Here is a 22086-nt window from a genome sequence, read left to right as displayed (position 1 = left end):
GAACATGAAGGCTGCTTGGTCTAAAGTGGAGGAGTCCTACCCTCACATCACACTGTGATGCTCATGCATTGAATCTGCTCCTCGAGGACATCATGGCACTGAAAACAATAGATACACTCTGCAAGAGAGCCAAGGAAAATGTTAGGTATGGGAAGGGTCATCAAGTTATAGCAACAATCTACCTCACCAAGCAAAGTGAGAAGAATAAGAGCACCACATTCTGTTCTGAAATACATCAAAAAGCGTGAAGACTTCTGCCTGAAGCCCATACACACCGCAGTGTACATGTTGGACCCCAAGTATGCTGGCAAGAGCATCCTGTCTGGTGCAGAGATCAACAAGGCCTATGGTGTCATCACTACCATGTCTCACCACCTTGGCCTGGATGAGGGAAAGGTTCTTGGCAGTCTGGCAAAGTACACTTCCAAGCAAGGGCTTTAGGATGGAGATGCAATATGGCAGTCGTGCTAACATATCTCATCAGCCACCTGGTGGAAGGGACTTTGTGGATCTGAGGCTCTTTCCCCTGTTGCCTCCATCATCCTCCAAATCCCACCAACGTCAGCCGCCTCAGAGCGCAACTGGTCCTTGTTTGGAAACACACAACAAAGCACGCAACAGGCAGACCAATACAATGGTTGAAAAATTTGTGTCCATCCGGGCAAATGTGAGGCTTTTTGAGCCTGACAACAAGCAATCCAAGTTTCCACCTCGGAATATTCTCAAAAAATTTGCAACCCTACCCACATGGCACCCTAATCCACAACATGTAGTATCTCTGTAATAACCACAGCTGTGTCCCACATGGCACCCTAATCCCTATATAGTCCACCTCTTTTCACTAGGTCCCAGAGGGAATAGGGAGCCATTTAGGGTGCAGCCCCATCCCTTAGTGCACCAATCTCTCCTTCAGCACTACACTCCTGGTCTCTAGAAAGGATTCGCCTGTCTGTCTGTCTGTCTGTCTGTCTGTCTGTCTGTCTGTCTGTCTGTCTGCCTGTGTGTCTGCGTGTCTGCCTGTGTGTCTGCCTGTGTGTCTGCCTGTGTGTCTGCGTGTCTGCCTGTGTGTCTGTCTGCCTGTGTGTCTGTCTGCCTGTGTGTGTGTGTCTGTTTGCCTGTGTGTGTGTCTGTGTGTGTGTCTGTCTGCCTGTGTGTGTGTCTGTGTGTGTGTCTGTCTGCCTGTGTGTGTGTCTGTGTGTGTGTCTGTCTGCCTGTGTGTGTGTCTGTCTGCCTGTGTGTGTGTGTGTGTGTGTGTGTGTGTGTGTGTCTGTCTGCCTGTGTGTGTGTCTGCCTCTGTCTGTCTCTGTCTGTCTGTCTGTCTGTCTGTCTGTCTGTCTGTCTGTCTGTCTGTCTGTCTGTCTGTCTGTGTCTGTGTGTGTGTCTGTCTGTGTGTGTGTCTGTCTGTCTGTGTGTGTCTGTCTGTGTGTGTCTGTCTGTGAGTGTCTGTCTGTGTGTGTCTGTCTGTCTGTGTGTGTCTGTCTGTGTGTGTCTGTCTGTGTGTGTCTGTCTGTGAGTGTCTGTCTGTGAGTGTCTGTCTGTGTGTGTCTGTCTGTGAGTGTCTGTCTGTGTGTGTCTGTGTGTGTGTGTCTGTCTGTGTGTCTGTCTGTGTGTGTCTGTCTGTGAGTGTCTGTCTGTGAGTGTCTGTCTGTGAGTGTCTGTCTGTGAGTGTCTGTCTGTGAGTGTCTGTCTGTGTGTGTCTGTCTGTGTGTGTCTGTCTGTGAGTGTCTGTCTGTGAGTGTCTGTCTGTGAGTGTCTGTCTGTGTGTGTCTGTCTGTGTCTGTGTGCACGTTCAGCCTGCCCTTCCTTTTTCTCTCTATATATTGATTGGCAGGGTATTGAAGAGAGATGGCCCTCGCCTACCATTTTTTAATAGAGAGAGAGGTGCCTCCATCCCCTCTGTGATAATGACCAGACAGTATGTGTAGAGATGGCTTGGTCAGAGGGTTCATCTGTCTGGATCAGTCATATAGTCTTTCGTCTGGCTGGATTGCCAGATGGGTGGGGATCGCCATTATGGGACAAGTGAAATAGTTCCATTGTGCCAGACAAGCTCAATCAAGCACAGATAAAGTATTTTAAATGATTTGAAATAGTATTTGAAGCCAGATCTGCTCTGCACTGGGATCAGGGCTTTATCTGTATCAGACAGGAGATGGTACCGGGAGGCTACTGTATGTTGGCAATGTCGTTATACCGTACTGTCTGTGTGTGTGTGTCTGTGTGTGTGTGTGTGTCTGTGTGTGGCAGGGTTGTGCTACAGTACAGTGTGTTTTCATTAGGAGTATCTCAGGTGCCGTGTATTCATTTCTTCAAACCGTCCCTAAACCCCACCACAAGGCCTTTGGCCTGGCACAGTGGAGCAGACTAAACCCCACCACAAGGCCTTTGGCCCGGCACAGTGGAGCAGACTAAACCCCACCACAAGGCCTTTGGCCTGGCAGTGTGGAGCAGACTAAACCCCACCACAAGGCCTTTGGCCCGGCACAGAGGAGCAGACTAAACCCCACCACAAGGCCTTTGGCCCGGCACAGAGGAGCAGACTAAACCCCACCGCAAGGCCTTTGGCCTGGCACAGAGGAGCAGACTAAACCCCACCACAAGGCCTTTGGCCTGGCACAGTGGAGCAGACTAAACCCCACCACAAGGCCTTTGGCCCGGCACAGAGGAGCAGACTAAACCCCACCACAAGGCCTTTGGCCTGGCACAGTGGAGCAGACTAAACCCCACCACAAGGCCTTTGGCCTGGCAGTGTGGAGCAGACTAAACCCCACCACAAGGCCTTTGGCCCGGCACAGTGGAGCAGACTAAACCCCACCACAAGGCCTTTGGCCTGGCAGTGTGGAGCAGACTAAACCCCACCACAAGGCCTTTGGCCCGGCACAGAGGAGCAGACTAAACCCCACCACAAGGCCTTTGGCCTGGCACAGTGGAGCAGACTAAACCCCACCACAAGGCCTTTGGCCTGGCAGTGTGGAGCAGACTAAACCCCACCACAAGGCCTTTGGCCCGGCACAGAGGAGCAGACTAAACCCCACCGCAAGGCCTTTAGCCCGGCACAGTGGAGCAGACTAAACCCCACCACAAGGCCTTTGGCCTGGCACAGTGGAGCAGACTAAACCCCATCACAAGGCCTTTGGCCTGGCACAGTGGAGCAGACTAAACCCCACCACAAGGCCTTTGGCCCGGCACAGTGGAGCAGACTAAACCCCACCACAAGGCCTTTGGCCTGGCAGTGTGGAGCAGACTAAACCCCACCACAAGGCCTTTGGCCTGGCACAGAGGAGCAGACTAAACCTCACCACAAGGCCTTTGGCCCGGCACAGAGGAGCAGACTAAACCCCACCACAAGGCCTTTGGCCCGGCACAGAGGAGCAGACTAAACCCCACCACAAGGCCTTTGGTCCGGCACAGAGGAGCAGACTAAACCTCACCACAAGGCCTTTGGTCCGGGCACAGAGGAGCAGACTAAACCCCACCACAAGGCCTTTGGTCCGGCACAGAGGAGCAGACTAAACCCCACCACAAGGCCTTTGGCCCGGCACAGAGGAGCAGACTAAACCCCACCACAAGGCCTTTGGTCCGGCACAGAGGAGCAGACTAAACCTCACCACAAGGCCTTTGGTCTGGCACAGTGGAGCAGACTAAACCCCACCACAAGGCCTTTGGCCCGGCACAGACTAAACCCCACCACAAGGCCTTTGGTCCGGCACAGAGGAGCAGACTAAACCCCACCACAAGGCCTTTGGCCCGGCACAGAGGAGCAGACTAAACCCCACCACAAGGCCTTTGGCCCGGCACAGAGGAGCAGACTAAACCCCACCACAAGGCCTTTGGTCCGGCACAGAGGAGCAGACTAAACCCCACCACAAGGCCTTTGGCCCGGCACAGAGGAGCAGACTAAACCCCACCACAAGGCCTTTGGCCCAGCACAGAGGAGCAGACTAAACCCCACCACAAGGCCTTTGGCCCGGCACAGAGGAGCAGACTAAACCCCACCACAAGGCCTTTGGCCCGGCACAGTGGAGCAGACTAAACCCCACCACAAGGCCTTTGGCCCGGCACAGTGGAGCAGACTAAACCCCACCACAAGGCCTTTGGCCTGGCACAGAGGAGCAGACTAAACCCCACCACAAGGCCTTTGGCCTGGCAGTGTGGAGCAGACTAAACCCCACCACAAGGCCTTTGGCCCGGCACAGAGGAGCAGACTAAACCCCACCACAAGGCCTTTGGCCTGGCAGTGTGGAGCAGACTAAACCCCACCACAAGGCCTTTGGCCCGGCACAGACTAAACCCCACCACAAGGCCTTTGGTCCGGCACAGAGGAGCAGACTAAACCCCACCACAAGGCCTTTGGCCCGGCACAGAGGAGCAGACTAAACCCCACCACAAGGCCTTTGGCCCGGCACAGAGGAGCAGACTAAACCCCACCACAAGGCCTTTGGTCCGGCACAGAGGAGCAGACTAAACCCCACCACAAGGCCTTTGGCCCGGCACAGAGGAGCAGACTAAACCCCACCACAAGGCCTTTGGCCCAGCACAGAGGAGCAGACTAAACCCCACCACAAGGCCTTTGGCCCGGCACAGAGGAGCAGACTAAACCCCACCACAAGGCCTTTGGCCCGGCACAGTGGAGCAGACTAAACCCCACCACAAGGCCTTTGGCCCGGCACAGTGGAGCAGACTATACCCCACCACAAGGCCTTTGGCCTGGCACAGAGGAGCAGACTAAACCCCACCACAAGGCCTTTGGCCTGGCAGTGTGGAGCAGACTAAACCCCACCACAAGGCCTTTGGCCCGGCACAGAGGAGCAGACTAAACCCCACCACAAGGCCTTTGGCCTGGCAGTGTGGAGCAGACTAAACCCCACCACAAGGCCTTTTGCCCGGCACAGAGGAGCAACAGTAATTCTACAAGCTGAGCTGTATTGCAGTGTTGACAGCAGCCTCTGAGACACACTTCAAGGCTGTCATTGAGTTCCTCTTTACATAGTGTTCTATTGGTGTGATGTCACATCTTCCAGGGAACGTTAGCTGCCAGGCAACACAATGTTAGTTACAGGAAGGGAGGCCAACAAATTACATTATTTAAGTAGGTTTATAAAGACAATATATGTATAGATCATTTATAGTTTATAGTTTTTAGTTTAAGTTTATACATCTGTAACAAACAGTGATTGTTATTTTGAATCCTGCAAAATAGCGAGCTTGTGTTACCGAATAGAGTAGGCATAAATGCTGAAATGTGCGCCATGGAACAAAGACATCTCCGCTATCTAGACTGAGGCTGTATTGAGGCTATATATCTGAGCATGGACTGGGGCCATCTATTAAACGTTAATGATCACTGCAACAGCCCCACACATGCAGATACAGCAGACTACCTGGAGCAAGGACAAGTAGTTACTTCTCTACATTCACCTCTACAGACAGACAGGCAGCCTGGGTGGATCACTGCAACAGCCCCACACATGCAGATACAGCAGACTACCTGGAGCAAGGACAAGTGGTTACTGCTCTACATTCACCTCTACAGACAGACAGACAGCCTGGGTGGCTGAATAATACATCCTGGTGCATTTAGCTGGCTTCCTGTGTGGTGTTCATCTCCTAATGGCACATTCTGATACACCAAGATGATACCAAGAAGCTCTGTTTCTGTCCAAGATCACCCACCGACCTCATACAGACAGGCACAGTATGGACATGCTGGTGGGCAGACATGAGCGGGTGTGAAGGTAAATGTTATTGTCTGAGGTGAAGTTACATGGTTATCAGCTAGGCTAATTAACTAATTATCAACCAATTAGTGAATTAGGCCTCATTAAAGTCTCTCTAGACTCATTAGGGAAGCAGATGACAGTAAATACAGTCAAAATGCAATACAATAACATCCATCAAGATGAATGAATCAGATTGAGTTCACTAGGGTCACTCACAAACACGCCTGTCTGTCAATCATCCAAATGTATTTATGAAGCCATTTTAACACCAGTACTGGTTATGTAATGCTTTATAATGGCCTAGAACCCACAACGAGCAAGCAGCAGCAGACTGACAGACCGACAGACAGAAAGGTTGCAGAAAAGTACTGCTGTGACCGACACACAGACAGACACTAAGGCATTAAAGCAACCATAGGAGAAGCGAGTGCAGGGCTCTACGCTGGCCTTTTTAACAAGGAGCACGTGTGTGCCTATATTGAAAAATGGAAGCGCACACAAATACATTTAGGAGCACAATAAAAAATATTTGAGGTAATAAAGCTAGAATCCTTCATTTTTCTATGCGCACTGGTGCTCCTAAATAAAATGTCCAGGTTGCACAGCAAAATATTGAAGAGCATATGCAAGTAAAATGGTCGCACTGAAGAGACCTGGTGTGTGAGAGAAACAGAGACATACCGGTAGGTAACTCTGCTCTGGAATGATCCCTGCCTGGCACTTGGTGCTCCCAAAGAGCAAGAAGTAGCAGTTTGAGAGACAGACAGAAAACAGACATACAGGTCACAAGAAAAGGTCCTTGATCCCATTCCAGTCAGATTTCACCGCATTGAAGTGATCAAACATATCTGGTGTAATATAATCTAACACGCCTGGTGAAATATAATCTAACACGCCTGGTGAAATATAATCTAACACGTCTGGTGTAATATAATCTAACACGTCTGGTGTAATATAATCTAACACGCCTGGTGTAATATAATCTAACACGTCTGGTGTAATATCTAACACGTCTGGTGTAATATCTAACACGTCTGGTGTAATATAATCTAACGCGCCTGGTGTAATATAATCTAACACGTCTGGTGTAATATAATCTAACACGTCTGGTGTAATATAATCTAACACGTCTGGTGTAATATAATCTAACACGTCTGGTGTAATATAATCTAACACGTCTGGTGTAATATAATCTAACGCGTCTGGTGTAATATAATCTAACACGTCTGGTGTAATATAATCTAACACGTCTGGTGTAATATAATCTAACACGTCTGGTGTAATATAATCTAACACGTCTGGTGTAATATAATCTAACGCGCCTGGTGTAATATAATCTAACACGTCTGGTGTAATATAATCTAACACGTCTGGTGTAATATAATCTAACACGTCTGGTGTAATATAATCTAACACGTCTGGTGTAATATAATCTAACGCGTCTGGTGTAATATAATCTAACACGTCTGGTGTAATATACTCTAACACGTCTGGTGTAATATAATCTAACACGTCTGGTGTAATATAATCTAACACGTCTGGTGTAATATAATCTAACACGTCTGGTGTAATATAATCTAACACGTCTGGTGTAATATAATCTAACACGTCTGGTGTAATATAATCTAACACGTCTGGTGTAATATAATCTAACGCGCCTGGTGTAATATAATCTAACGCGCCTGGTGTAATATAATCTAACGCGCCTGGTGTAATATAATCTAACGCGCCTGGTGTAATATAATCTAACACGTCTGGTGTAATATCTAATACGTCTGGTGTAATATCTAACACGTCTGGTGTAATATAATCTAACACGTCTGGTGTAATATAATCTAACGCGCCTGGTGTAATATAATCTAACACGTCTGGTGTAATATAATCTAACACGTCTGGTGTAATATAATCTAACACGTCTGGTGTAATATAATCTAACACGTCTGGTGTAATATAATCTAACACGTCTGGTGTAATATAATCTAACGCGCCTGGTGTAATATAATCTAACACGTTTTGTGATCAACATACAGCCAATCAGACACCAACACATGACAGCAGTGGAAACAGAACAGACAGAAGACTGGTAGGTACTGTAGCTCTGCACATGACAGCAGTGGAAACAGAACAGCCAGAAGACTGGTAGGTACTGTAGCTCTGCACATGACAGCAGTGGAAACAGAACAGCCAGAAGACTGGTAGGTACTGTAGCTCTGCACATGACAGCAGTGGAAACAGAACAGCCAGAAGACTGGTAGGTACTGTAGCTCTGCACATGACAGCAGTGGAAACAGAACAGCCAGAAGACTGGTAGGTACTGTAGCTCTGCACATGACAGCAGTGGAAACAGAACAGCCAGAAGACTGGTAGGTACTGAAGACATGTAGCTAGCTGAGCCTGTTTCCTGTTTCCGGTCACAACTTGCAGACTTGTTTACGCTGCTGTGCGTTTTTGTTGCCGATCTTACTTTGATACCTGACGGTTTTTTACTTTTTCATTACCGTATATTTTTACTTTTTCCCTCACTCAACTTTTTTCATTCAACTTTTTCACCCCGGAGGTTTTATCTGGGCATGGTTCGTCAGGACTTCAAACAGCCGAAGCTAAGTAACATTAACATGATGCCTTCTAATTGCAGTCGTTGTACTTATAATATACAGGAGAACGATCGCCTTACGGCAAGGATAGCTGTGCTGCAAGCCCAGCTTCAGACGCGATCGTTAGGCAAGGGTAATTTCAGTGTAGGAAAGGATGAAACAGCGTCTGTGCCACCAGTAAGTACAGATAGTAACGTTAGTATAAACCCCCTCGCACGGTCCCCGCAGCCGGACATCTTTCTCATGGCTTCTGGAGGGAAACGCTGTAGGAATGCTCAACCGGTGTCGCTTATTCAGCCGACAGAAACTTTCAACCGGTTCTCCCCATTAAGCGAGTCGGAGTCGGAGGCCGAGACTTCTCTGGTCTCTACTCCTCCCGTTGTGGGGTCTGAGACGCCGACGGCTCCCACCATTAGCTCTGACAAATTGAAAACCCTAGTCATTGGCGACTCCATTACCCGCAGTATTAGACTTAAAACTAATCATCCAGCGATCATACACTGTTTACCAGGGGGCAGGGCTACCGACGTTAAGGCTAATCTAAAGACGGTGCTGGCTAAAGCTAAAACTGGCGAGTGTAGAGAGTATAGAGATATTGTTATCCACGTCGGCACCAACGATGTTAGGATGAAACAGTCAGAGGTCACCAAGCGCAACATAGCTTCAGCGTGTAAATCAGCTAGAAAGATGTGTCGGCATCGATTAATTGTCTCTGGCCCCCTCCCAGTTAGGGGGAGTGATGAGCTCTACAGCAGAGTCTCACAACTCAATCGCTGGTTGAAAACTGTTTTCTGCCCCTCCCAAAAGATAGAATTTGTAGATAATTGGCCCTCTTTCTGGGACTCACCCACAAACAGGACCAAGCCTGGCCTGTTGAGGAGTGACGGACTCCATCCTAGCTGGAGGGGTGCTCTCATCTTATCTACGAACATAGACAGGGCTCTAACTCCTCTAGCTCCACAATGAAATAGGGTGCAGGCCAGGCAGCAGGCTGTTAGCCAGCCTGCCAGCTTAGTGGAGTCTGCCACTAGCACAGTCAGTGTAGTCAGCTCAGCTTTCCCCATTGAGACCGTGTCTGTGCCTCGATCTAGGTTGGGCAAAATTAAAAATGGCGGTGTTCGCTTTAGCAATCTCACTAGTATAAAGACCTCCTCCATTCCTGCCATTATTGAAAGAGATTGTGATACCTCACATCTCAAAATTGGGTTACTTAATGTTAGATCCCTCACTTCCAAGGCAGTTATAGTCAATGAACTAATCACTGATAATAATCTTGATGTGATTGGCCTGACTGAAACATGGCTTAAGCCTGATGAATTTACTGTGTTAAATGAGGCCTCACCCCCAGGTTACATTAGTGACCATACCCCCCGTGCATCCGGCAAAGGCGGAGGTGTTGCTAACATTTACGATAGCAAATTTCAATTTACAAAAAAAAAAACCAACAATGACGTTTTCGTCTTTTGAGCTTCTAGTCATGAAATCTATGCAGCCTACTCACTCACTTTTTATAGCTACTGTTTATAGGCCTCCTGGGCCATATGCAGTGTTCCTCACTGAGTTCCCTGAATTCCTATCGGATCTTGTAGTCATAGCAGATAATATTCTAATTTTTGGTGACTTTAACATTCACATGGAAAAGTCCACAGACCCACTCCAAAAGGCTTTCGGAGCCATCATCGACTCAGTGGGTTTTGTCCAACATGTCTCTGGACCTACTCACTGCCACAGTCATACTCTGGACCTAGTTTTGTCCCATGGAATAAATGTTGTGGATCTAAATGTTTTTCCTCATAATCCTGGACTATCGGACCACCATTTTATTACGTTTGCAATTGCAACAAATAATCTGCTCAGACCCCAACCAAGGAGCATTAAAAGTCGTCCTATAAATTCTCAGACAACCCAAAGATTCCTTGATGCCCTTCCAGACTGCCTCTGCCTACCCAAGGACGTCAGAGGACAAAAATCAGTTAACCACCTAACCGAGGAACTCAATTTAACCTTGCGCAATACCCTAGATGCAGTTGCACCCCTAAAAACTAAAAACATCTGTCATAAGAAACTAGCTCCCTGGTATACAGAAAATACACGAGCTCTGAAGCAAGCTTCCAGAAAATTGGAACGGAAATGGCGCCACACCAAACTGGAAGTCTTCCGACTAGCTTGGAAAGACAGTACCGTGCAGTATCGAAGAGCCCTTACTGCTGCTCGATCATCCTATTTTTCCAACTTAATTGAGGAAAATAAGAACAATCCGAAATTTCTTTTTGATACTGTCGCAAAGCTAACTAAAAAGCAGCCTTCGCAAATGGAGGATGGCTTTCACTTCAGCAGTAATACATTTATGAACTTCTTTGAGGAAAAGATCATGATCATTAGAAAGCAAATTACAGACTCCTCTTTAAATCTGGGTATTCCTCCAAAGCTCCATTGTCCTGAGTCTGCACAACTCTGCCAGGACCTAGGATCAAGGGAGATACTAAAGTGTTTTAGTACTATATCTCTTGACGCAATGATGAAAATAATCATGGCCTCCAAACCCTCAAGCTGCATACTGGACCCTATTCCAACTAAACTACTGAAAGAGCTGCTTCCTGTGCTTGGCCCTCCTATGTTGAACATAATAAACGGCTCTCTATCCACCGGATGTGTACCAAGCTCACTAAAAGTGGCAGTAATAAAGCCTCTCTTGAAAAAGCCGAATCTTGATCCAGAAATTATAAAAAACTATCGGCCTATATCGAATCTTCCATTCCTCTCCAAAATTTTAGAAAAAGCTGTTGCACAGCAACTGACTGCCTTCCTGAAGACAAACAATGTATACGAAACGCTTCAGTCTGGTTTTAGACCCCATCATAGCACTGAGACTGCACTTGTGAAGGTGGTAAATGACCTTTTAATGACGTCAGACCGAGGCTCTGCATCTGTCCTCGTGCTCCTAGATATTAGTGCCGCTTTTGATACCATCGATCACCACATTCTTTTGGAGAGATTGGAAACCCAAATTGGTCTACATGGACAAGTTCTGGCCTGGTTTAGATCTTATCTGTCGGAAAGATATCAGTTTGTCTCTGTGAATGGTTTGTCCTCTGACAAATCAATTGTAAATTTCGGTGTTCCTCAAGGTTCCGTTTTAGGACCACTATTGTTTTCACTATATATTTTACCTCTTGGGGATGTCATTCGAAAACATAATGTTAAATTTCACTGCTATGCAGACGACACACAGCTGTACATTTCAATGAAACATGGTGAAGCCCCAAAATTGCCCTCGCTAGAAGCCTGTGTTTCAGACATAAAGAAGTGGATGGCTGCAAACTTTCTACTTTTAAACTCGGACAAAACAGAGATGCTTGTTCTAGGTCCCAAGAAACAAAGAGATCTTCTGTTGAATCTGACAATTAATCTGGATGGTTGTACAGTCGTCTCAAATAAAACTGTGAAGGACCTCGGCGTTACTCTGGACCCTGATCTCTCTTTTGAAGAACATATCAAGACTGTTTCAAGGACAGCTTTTTTCCATCTACGTAACATTGCAAAAATCAGAAATTTTCTGTCCAAAAATGACGCAGAAAAATTAATCCATGCTTTTGTTACTTCTAGGCTGGACTACTGCAATGCTCTACTTTCCGGCTACCCGGATAAAGCACTAAATAAACTTCAGTTAGTGCTAAATACGGCTGCTAGAATCCTGACTAGAACCAAAAAATTTGATCATATTACTACAGTGTTAGCCTCCCTACACTGGCTTCCTGTTAAGGCAAGGGCTGATTTCAAGGTTTTACTGCTAACCTACAAAGCATTACATGGGCTTGCTCCTACCTATCTTTCCGATTTGGTCCTGCCGTACATACCTACACGTACGCTACGGTCACAAGACGCAGGCCTCCTAATTGTCCCTAGAATTTCTAAGCAAACGGCTGGAGGTAGGGCTTTCTCCTATAGAGCTCCATTTTTATGGAATGGTCTGCCTACCAATGTGAGAGACGCAGACTCAGTCTCAACCTTTAAGTCTTTACTGAAGACTTATCTCTTCAGTAGGTCCTATGATTAAGTATAGTCTGGCCCAGGAGTGTGAGGGTGAACGGAAAGGCTGGAGCAACGAACCGCCCTTGCTGTCTCTGCCTTGCCGGTTCCCCTCTTTCCACTGGGATTCTCTGCCTCTAACCCTTTTACAGAGAAGACTGGTAGGTACTGTAGCTCTGCACATGACAGCAGTGGAAACAGAACAGACAGAAGACTGGTAGGTACTGTAGCTCTGCACATGACAGCAGTGGAAACAGAACAGCCAGAAGACTGGTAGGTACTGTAGCTCTGCACATGACAGCAGTGGAAACAGAACAGCCAGAAGACTGGTAGGTACTGTAGCTCTGCACATGACAGCAGTGGAAACAGAACAGACAGAAGACTGGTAGGTACTGTAGCTCTGCACATGACAGCAGTGGAAACAGAACAGACAGAAGACTGGTAGGTACTGTAGCTCTGCACATGACAGCAGTGGAAACAGAACAGCCAGAAGACTGGTAGGTACTGTAGCTCTGCACATGACAGCAGTGGAAACAGAACAGACAGAAGACTGGTAGGTACTGTAGCTCTGCACATGACAGCAGTGGAAACAGAACAGCCAGAAGACTGGTAGGTACTGTAGCTCTGCACATGACAGCAGTGGAAACAGAACAGACAGAAGACTGGTAGGTACTGTAGCTCTGCACATGACAGCAGTGGAAACAGAACAGACAGAAGACTGGTAGGTACTGTAGCTCTGCACATGACAGCAGTGGAAACAGAACAGACAGAAGACTGGTAGGTACTGTAGCTCTGCACATGACAGCAGTGGAAACAGAACAGACAGAAGACTGGTAGGTACTGTAGCTCTGCACATGACAGCAGTGGAAACAGAACAGACAGAAGACTGGTAGGTACTGTAGCTCTGCACATGACAGCAGTGGAAACAGAACAGACAGAAGACTGGTAGGTACTGTAGCTCTACTCTTGGGCTCCCTGCTCATCGTTCCTGCCTGGTGCCTGGGCATACAGTAGATATATCTGCCATCTCATTACTGTGTAGATGTGAGTTTGGGAAGTGTCATTAGGACTACCCCCCTCGGTTAAAGACACACTGTTACAGAAGCTAGCCGGCTGCTTTAACGTTTCATTAGAGCTTGTGAATAAACAGTGGGCCTGTGGAGATGTAAACTGGGAGACGATGAACGGTGAGGAGGATTGGGACACGTGAACCAAGAGAGGGAAGTTGGAAGGCTTTCTATTCTATTCCATTTTATTATCTTCCATTCTACTCTGTCCTCAAAATGTAAACTATTAGAGAATGAATGGTGGGGAGGAGGAGTCTAACACATGAACCATTGTGAAGACAGGTGGGTTGGAAGCATTAGAACAGTGGTATTCAGTGGGCAACAGGGGAACTGCAGTGGGGTCGCCCCCAAAACAATGTATAATAAGATACGGCTTTTTAGATAGATCATTTGACTGAGTAAATTCATTTATTGGTTTTGTTTTCATTTTGATAAGAGATGAAAATGTAATGAATTGAAGGTTATTCGTTGCTGTAAAAATGAACATTTGTGTAATTAGATTTGGGGTGGGGTGGCGATAAATTCTGAAAAAGTTTGAGATACAATATAATACTTTGCATTCTATGTTTTATTATTTGGTTTAAACATAGAAATTGAATGACTATAATATGACTATATGTTACTGTATTTCTATAGTTCGGAAGGCTTTCCATGCAGTTCGAAAATTGTCTCAAACATTTAGGCAAGAGAAAAAGTCCAAAGAAAATAATATTGAACTGGACTGGTGAACACAGCCTGGTGAACACAGCAATTTTGACTTTATCTTGAATGAATCCCATAGCTAGCATATGGCTGGCTATCTTTCATTTGGACAGGTGTACATGTTTGTTGAAGTGTTAGATGTTCGGTAGTGACACGTCTTAAAAATACATGAAGATTGACCAACTTGCTCCCTCATTTTCTCCAGAATGCTTGCAGACAGACTACTCACCATGTGGCCATAGTGTGGAGAGGGGTGCAATCCCATCAAAAGGTGGACAGCATTTTTGTGAGAAAGATGTTTAAAAATAAAAAAAACTAATAAATAGATCAGCATTGTTAAATGTATTGATAGAACAACTCAAGATGTTATAACGATATAATAGTGTTAAAAAAAACATCTAAAATCATGAATTGCTTATTTTTCAAACCAAGTTTCCAAGTCAGGGTTTGGGACAGCCACCTCTCAATAGAAATCAGTGTATAAACAATGTAGTTTAATTATATTAATGTAACGATAAATTTGTTATTGCCTCAGATTTAATTAGACCATATACTGACATAAATACATTTCCTACGTTTCTTTAGGGGTGGAACTGCAATTTGCACCACTTCTGTAGAAAATACCTACATAGGGAATAGGGAACCATTTGGGATGCACATTAGATGATGTGTTGACTCATAATCAGTGTGTCTCTTCCTAGTTACTGTATGGACCAGATGACATGATGAGCAGAGTCCTTCATTACTGTCAGCCGGGACTGCTGTGTGTGTGTGTGTGTGTGTGTGTGTGTGTGTGTGTGTGTGTGTGTGTGTGTGTGTGTGTCTTTCCAGTCGGTAAAGAGAGATGACAGTGTTACATTATCAGCACACTTCTGGAATATTGATTGTTCAATATCTCTTTAATCTCAGATGTAACACGTAACACCGTATTGGAACCGGTTGAAACTGGAAAATCCATTTAACTTCTCAAAGTGAAAAGTTAAATGACAGACCAGCTTCTGGTTAGATGGGGACCTGAAAGTGTGTGTGTGTGTGTGTGTGTGTGTCTCACCTTGAGTGGTCTGAGAGCAGATCCAACCTTGGTGCAGCAGTGACTCTCTGCTATCTCCAGGTGCCTGCCTCTCCTCTGGAGCACCTAAAGGACCTCAATGAAAACAACTCTCAATGTTCTGTTGTTCCCTAAAGAACCAGTTAAGCCCTGAGAGAAATGGGCCTTGTCTGTGCCAGAACGGACTTTGTTCCATCCTCAGTGTTATTACTTATGCATCTTGTCTTGGATGTCTGGTTTTTTAATTGTTATATAAACAAATTGAAACAGAGAGAGATGCTTATAAACAGGGCAAGCTGACCGGGGACAATAGTTTGGTTAAACAGTACAAATACAACCTACGCAGATGGATCAAGATGGTGAAACCCAAGTATAGGGACAAAGTAGAGGAGCAATTCAGCGGGTCGGACACAAGGCGTACGTGACAGGGGCTCCTAAAGGTCACGGGGTATAAAAAGAAATCCAGCCACATTAAGGTCACCAAGGCCACCCTACCGGAGGAGCTGAACACCGTTTTCAGCACAATGACCCTGTGCTGCCAAGGAGAGCCCCTGAGGACACCGTGGTCTACACTGGTCTACACTGAGGACCTATGGAAGTCATTTGAACGTGTTAACCCTCGCAAGACTGCCGGCCACTATCATTCCAAGAAAGGAAAAGTAACTCAACTGAATGACTATCGACCAATAGCACTCACTTCCGTCATCCTGAAGTGCTTCTAGAGGCTAGTCAAGGATCAGATCAACTCCTCCTTCCCCAACACACTGGACCGTCTCCAGTTCACCTTCCGCCCTGACAGATCCATGAACCACGCAATCTCCACTGCACATTACCCTTTTCTCCCCACACCACCTCAACGGTCACTTACCTGCTGCTCCCCCTAGGGACACCCAACAGACTTTTACTCTGCCCCCACCCCAACGGAATTAATCACCGTTGCAGTTGTTAATATGCATATTATAGATACTTTTTTTCTAATGCATTTGTATAGTTTTTATTTGACTTGGTCCCCCCACCTCCTCTATGGTCATAGTCTTTACTCTGCCTGCACCCTAATGGACATGTATTCATCATCCCTGCTACAGTTCTCAATTTACACTGCTATTTCTATTGTATTTAGAACCATTTTCATGATTTTATTTCACTTAGTCCTGCATGGTGGAGCTCGGAGCCTAAGATTTCTACTGTACCCTGCAATCCCACCTGTAACCCTGAACATGTGATTATTAAACACTCTGAATCTGAACCACAATCCCACCTGTAACCCTGAACATGTGATTATTAAACACTCTGAATCTGAACCACAATCCCACCTGTAACCCTGAACATGTGACTATTAAACACTCTGAATCTGAACAACAATCCCACCTGTAACCCTGAACATGTGACTATTAAACACTCTGAATCTGAACCACAATCCCACCTGTAACCCTGAACATGTGATTATTAAACACTCTGAATCTGAACCACAATCACACCTGTAACCCTGAACATGTGATTATTAAACACTCTGAATCTGAACCACAATCACACCTGTAACCCTGAACATGTGACTATTAAACACTCTGAATCTGAACCACAATCCTACCTGTAACCCTGAACATGTGACTATTAAACACACTGAATCTGAACCACAATCCCACCTGTAACCCTGAACATGTGACTATTAAACACTCTGAATCTGAACAACAATCCCACCTGTAACCATGAACATGTGACTATTAAACACTCTGAATCTGAACAACAATCCCACCTGTAACCCTGAACATGTGATTATTAAACACTCTGAATCTGAACAACAATCCCACCTGTAACCCTGAACATGTGACTATTAAACACTCTGAATCTGAACAACAATCACACCTGTAACCCTGAACATGTGACTATTAAACACTCTGAATCTGAACAACAATCACACCTGTAACCCTGAACATGTGACTATTAAACACTCTGAATCTGAACCACAATCCCACCTGTAACCCTGAACATGTGACTATTAAACACTCTGAATCTGAACCACAATCCCACCTGTAACCCTGAACATGTGACTATTAAACACTCTGAATCTGAACAACAATCCCACCTGTAACCCTGAACATGTGATTATTAAACACTCTGAATCTGAACCACAATCCCACCTGTAACCCTGAACATGTGACTATTAAACACTCTGAATCTGAACCACAATCCCACCTGTAACCCTGAACATGTGACTATTAAACACTCTGAATCTGAACAACAATCCCACCTGTAACCCTGAACATGTGACTATTAAACACTCTGAATCTGAACAACAATCCCACCTGTAACCCTGAACATGTGACTATTAAACACTCTGAATCTGAACAACACCCCACCTGTAACCCTGAACATGTGACTATTAAACACTCTGAATCTGAACAACAATCCCACCTGTAACCCTGAACATGTGACTATTAAACACTCTGAATCTGAACAACAATCCTACCTGTAACCCTGAACATGTGACTATTAAACACTCTGAATCTGAACAACACCCCACCTGTAACCCTGAACATGTGATTATTAAACACTCTGAATCTGAACAACACCCCACCTGTAATCCTGAACATGTGACTATTAAACACACTGAATCTGAACAACAATCCCACCTGTAACCCTGAACATGTAACTATTAAACACTCTGAATCTGAACCACAATCCTACCTGTAACCCTGAACATGTGACTATTAAACACTCTGAATCTGAACAACAATCACACCTGTAACCCTGAACATGTAACTATTAAACACTCTGAATCTGAACCACAATCCTACCTGTAACCCTGAACATGTGACTATTAAACACTCTGAATCTGAACAACACCCCACCTGTAACCCTGAACATGTGACTATTAAACACACTGAATCTGAACAACAATCCCACCTGTAACCCTGAACATGTAACTATTAAACACTCTGAATCTGAACCACAATCCTACCTGTAACCCTGAACATGTGACTATTAAACACTCTGAATCTGAACAACACCCCACCTGTAACCCTGAACATGTGACTATTAAACACTCTGAATCTGGACAACAATCCCACCTGTAACCCTGAACATGTGACTATTAAACACTCTGAATCTGAACAACACCCCACCTGTAACCCTGAACATGTGACTATTAAACACTCTGAATCTGAACAACAATCCCACCTGTAGCCCCTGAACATGTGACTATTAAACACTCTGAATCTGAACAACAATCCCACCTGTAACCCTGAACATGTGACTATTAAACACTCTGAATCTGAACAACAATCCCACCTGTAGCCCTGAACATGTGACTATTAAACACTCTGAATCTGAACAACAATCCTACCTGTAACCATGAACATGTGACTATTAAACACTCTGAATCTGAACAACACCCCACCTGTAACCCTGAACATGTGACTATTAAAACACTCTGAATCTGAACAACAATCCCACCTGTAACCCTGAACATGTGATTATTAAACACTCTGAATCTGAACAACAATCCCACCTGTAACCCTGAACATGTGACTATTAAACACTCTGAATCTGAACAACAATCACACCTGTAACCCTGAACATGTGACTATTAAACACTCTGAATCTGAACCACAATCCCACCTGTAACCCTGAACATGTGACTATTAAACACTCTGAATCTGAACCACAATCCCACCTGTAACCCTGAACATGTGATTATTAAACACTCTGAATCTGGACAACAATCCCACCTGTAACCCTGAACATGTGACTATTAAACACTCTGAATCTGAACAACAATCCCACCTGTAACCCTGAACATGTGACTATTAAACACTCTGAATCTGAACAACAATCCCACCTGTAACCCTGAACATGTGACTATTAAACACTCTGAATCTGAACAACAATCCCACCTGTAACCCTGAACATGTGACTATTAAACACTCTGAATCTGAACAACACCCCACCTGTAACCCTGAACATGTGACTATTAAACACTCTGAAACTGAACAACAATCACACCTGTAGCCCTGAACATGTAACTATTAAACACTCTGAATCTGAACAACACCCCACCTGTAACCCTGAACATGTGACTATTAAACACTCTGAATCTGAACAACACCCCACCTGTAACCCTGAACATGTGACTATTAAACACTCTGAATCTGAACAACACCCCACCTGTAACCCTGAACATGTGACTATTAAACACTCTGAATCTGAACAACAATCACACCTGTAGCTTGTCCTCAAACTCCTGGAGGTTACGACGGTCCCGCGACGACAGAGGACGCCCGTCCTCACACTGGAGACAAACACACGAACAGACAAAGAGGAAGCATGAGAGGACTGCAGGTGTTCTACAGTTTCAACAGTCTGAAGGTATGAGAGGACTGCAGGTGTTCTACAGTTTCAACAGTCTGAAGGTATGAGAGGACTGCAGGTGTTCTACAGTTTCAACAGTCTGAAGGTATGAGAGGACTGCAGGTGTTCTACAGTTTCAACAGTCTGAAGGTATGAGAGGACTGCAGGTGTTCTACAGTTTCAACAGTCTGAAGGTATGAGAGGACTGCAGGTGTTCTACAGTTTCAACAGTCTGAAGGTATGAGAGGACTGCAGGTGTTCTACAGTTTCAACAGTCTGAAGGTATGAGAGGACTGCAGGTGTTCTACAGTTTCAACAGTCTGACTCTGGAAGGAAGGGGTTTTGATAGGGGAGTGAGGAGACGCCCCTTTCTGTTTTTTAACACCCTTTGTCACATGTTATAATTATGCAAGCTCAGTAAAGCTCAATCAAGCTTAAATAGAGCATTTGAAATGATTTCCAATAGTATTTGAACCCAGGTGAGGCTGAATGCCACCAGCTCACATCAGCTCTGTGGCATCACCTACAACAGGGACCATTGGCAGACTGGCTTTTAGTCATCAACCTCCACATTCCTTACACATTCCTTACACATTCCTTATAGCCAGAGGTCATAACCAATTCCATCCCATCCTTTAATTCCATCCCATCCTTATTTAACTGATAACTGAGACTCATAACTGAGACTCACCTTGGCTTTGATCTTTTCCATCTGGTTTTCAACCTCTTCAATATCTTCAGTGTTCTCCAGACGCTCGTACACCACACTGCGTGTTCCTTTAATCAGGTTCAACGGCAGCACTGACATACCATACGCCTGTAGAGAATGAATAAAAACACACGTTTCAATAACAGTACTGGTTCAACAGCAGCACTGACATACCATACGCCTGTAGAGAATGAATAAAAACACACGTTTCAATAACAGTACTTGTTCAACAGCAGCACTGACATACCATACGCCTGTAGAGAATGAATAAAAACACACGTTTCAATAACAGTACTGGTGCAACAGCAGCACTGACATACCATACGCCTGTAGAGAATGAATAAAAACACACGTTTCAATAACATAGTACTGGTTCAACGGCAGAACTGACATACTATCAGTGGTGTAAAGTACTTAAATAAAAATACTTTAAAGTACTACTTCAGTAGTTTTTTGGGGTATCTGTACTTTACTTAACTATTTATATTTCTGACAACTTTTAATTTTACTTCACTACTTTCCTAAAGAAAATAATGTACTTTTTACTCCTTACATTTTCCCTGACACCCAAAAGTACAAGTTACATTTAGAATGCTTAGCAGGACAGTAACATGGTGCAATTCACACACTAAACAGAGAACATCTCTGGTCATCCCTACTGAGGACTCACTAAACACAAATGCTTTGTTTGAAAATGATGAGTGTTGAAGTGTGCCCCTGGCTATCCATACATTTAAAAAAACTAGAAAATCGTGCTGTCTGGTTCGCTTAATATAAGGAATTTGAAATTATTTATACTTTTACTTTTGATACTTAAGTATATGTTAGCGATTACATTTACTTTTGATACTTAAGTATATTTAAAACAAAATACTTTTAGACTTTTACTCAAGTAGTATTTTACTGAGTGACTTTCACTTTTACTTGAGTCATTTTCTTTTAAGGTACCTTTGCTTTTACTAAGTATGACAATTTAGTACTTTTTCCACCACTGCAAACCATACGCCTGTAGAGAATGAATAAAAACTGATGTTTCAATACCATATTACTACACTGACATTCCATACACCTGTTAAAGAGCCAATCAGCAGTTGAAACAATCACAAAGCCCCATGTCCCGAACGGCACTCCATTAGGTATAGTGGACTACTTTTGACCAGGGCCCACAGGGGTGCACTATGAAGGGAATATGGTGCCATTTGGGACGCAGGCATGAAACAGACCGTTTCAATCACATTATTACAGTGGTGTCAAGGCCCTTTAATGTAACGTTAATGTCTGTGAATCTGTAGCACGCGAACACACCTACCCCCTACTACCCACACTCCATGACCGCTGAATGTACAGAGTGGAGATGTATAGGGAGCAATAACACAGACACACACAGCTATATCACGTTACAGCTGTACCCCTCCGGCTCCATGTCATTCTTTAAATGGTGCAATTCGCAATTGTGCTGCACGCGGCTTATGTGTGAATCTGCAGCCAGCAACCATTTTGTGTGTAGAGAAATGACATGTAGGCTTCTGTCTCTCTCTCTCTCTCTCTCATTCTATGCAGCTCCGGACGATATTTACAGCCTAACAGTGCCCCCCAGTGACAGCACTGAGGAGAGAGGAACGCTCCAGCATTCACAGAGAGGATGAATAAACTAATAGAAATAAAAAAAGAAAGGACGTTGGGGGAATAGCTTTTTAAAAACAGCAAATCAGCTGTTATTTGAAAAAGGACTGTTGCAACACATCAATAGACAAATTCCTCTTGCTTAAATAAAGAGAGAAAAAGACAGGAAAGAAAGAAGAGCAGAAAGAGAGGAAAGAGAGGAAAGGAAAACATTTAAAAGTAGAGCAAAGGAGAGGAAAGGAGAGGA

The 22086-nt window shown here is 44.9% G+C and overlaps 1 protein-coding gene across 1 annotated transcript in view; it reads right to left on the bottom strand.

Moving 5' to 3' along the window:
* LOC106560274 (lysosomal cobalamin transport escort protein LMBD1) overlaps positions 1–22086 on the bottom strand; it is a 304463-nt gene that overhangs the window by 108234 nt on the left and 174143 nt on the right. Inside the window, exons 8-10 of the mRNA XM_045701048.2 lie at positions 20199–20324; positions 19380–19448; positions 15164–15247 (exon numbers count right to left, since the gene is read on the bottom strand). Of these exons, the coding sequence (XP_045557004.2) occupies positions 15164–15247; positions 19380–19448; positions 20199–20324 (279 nt within the window). The remainder of the gene's footprint in view (positions 1–15163; positions 15248–19379; positions 19449–20198; positions 20325–22086) is intronic.

The sequence above is a fragment of the Salmo salar genome, chromosome 18 (genome assembly GCF_965601325.2).
Source record: "Salmo salar chromosome 18, fSalSal1, whole genome shotgun sequence".
Taxonomy (NCBI): domain Eukaryota; kingdom Metazoa; phylum Chordata; class Actinopteri; order Salmoniformes; family Salmonidae; genus Salmo; species Salmo salar.
This window is presented reverse-complemented; position numbering and strand designations above follow the sequence as displayed.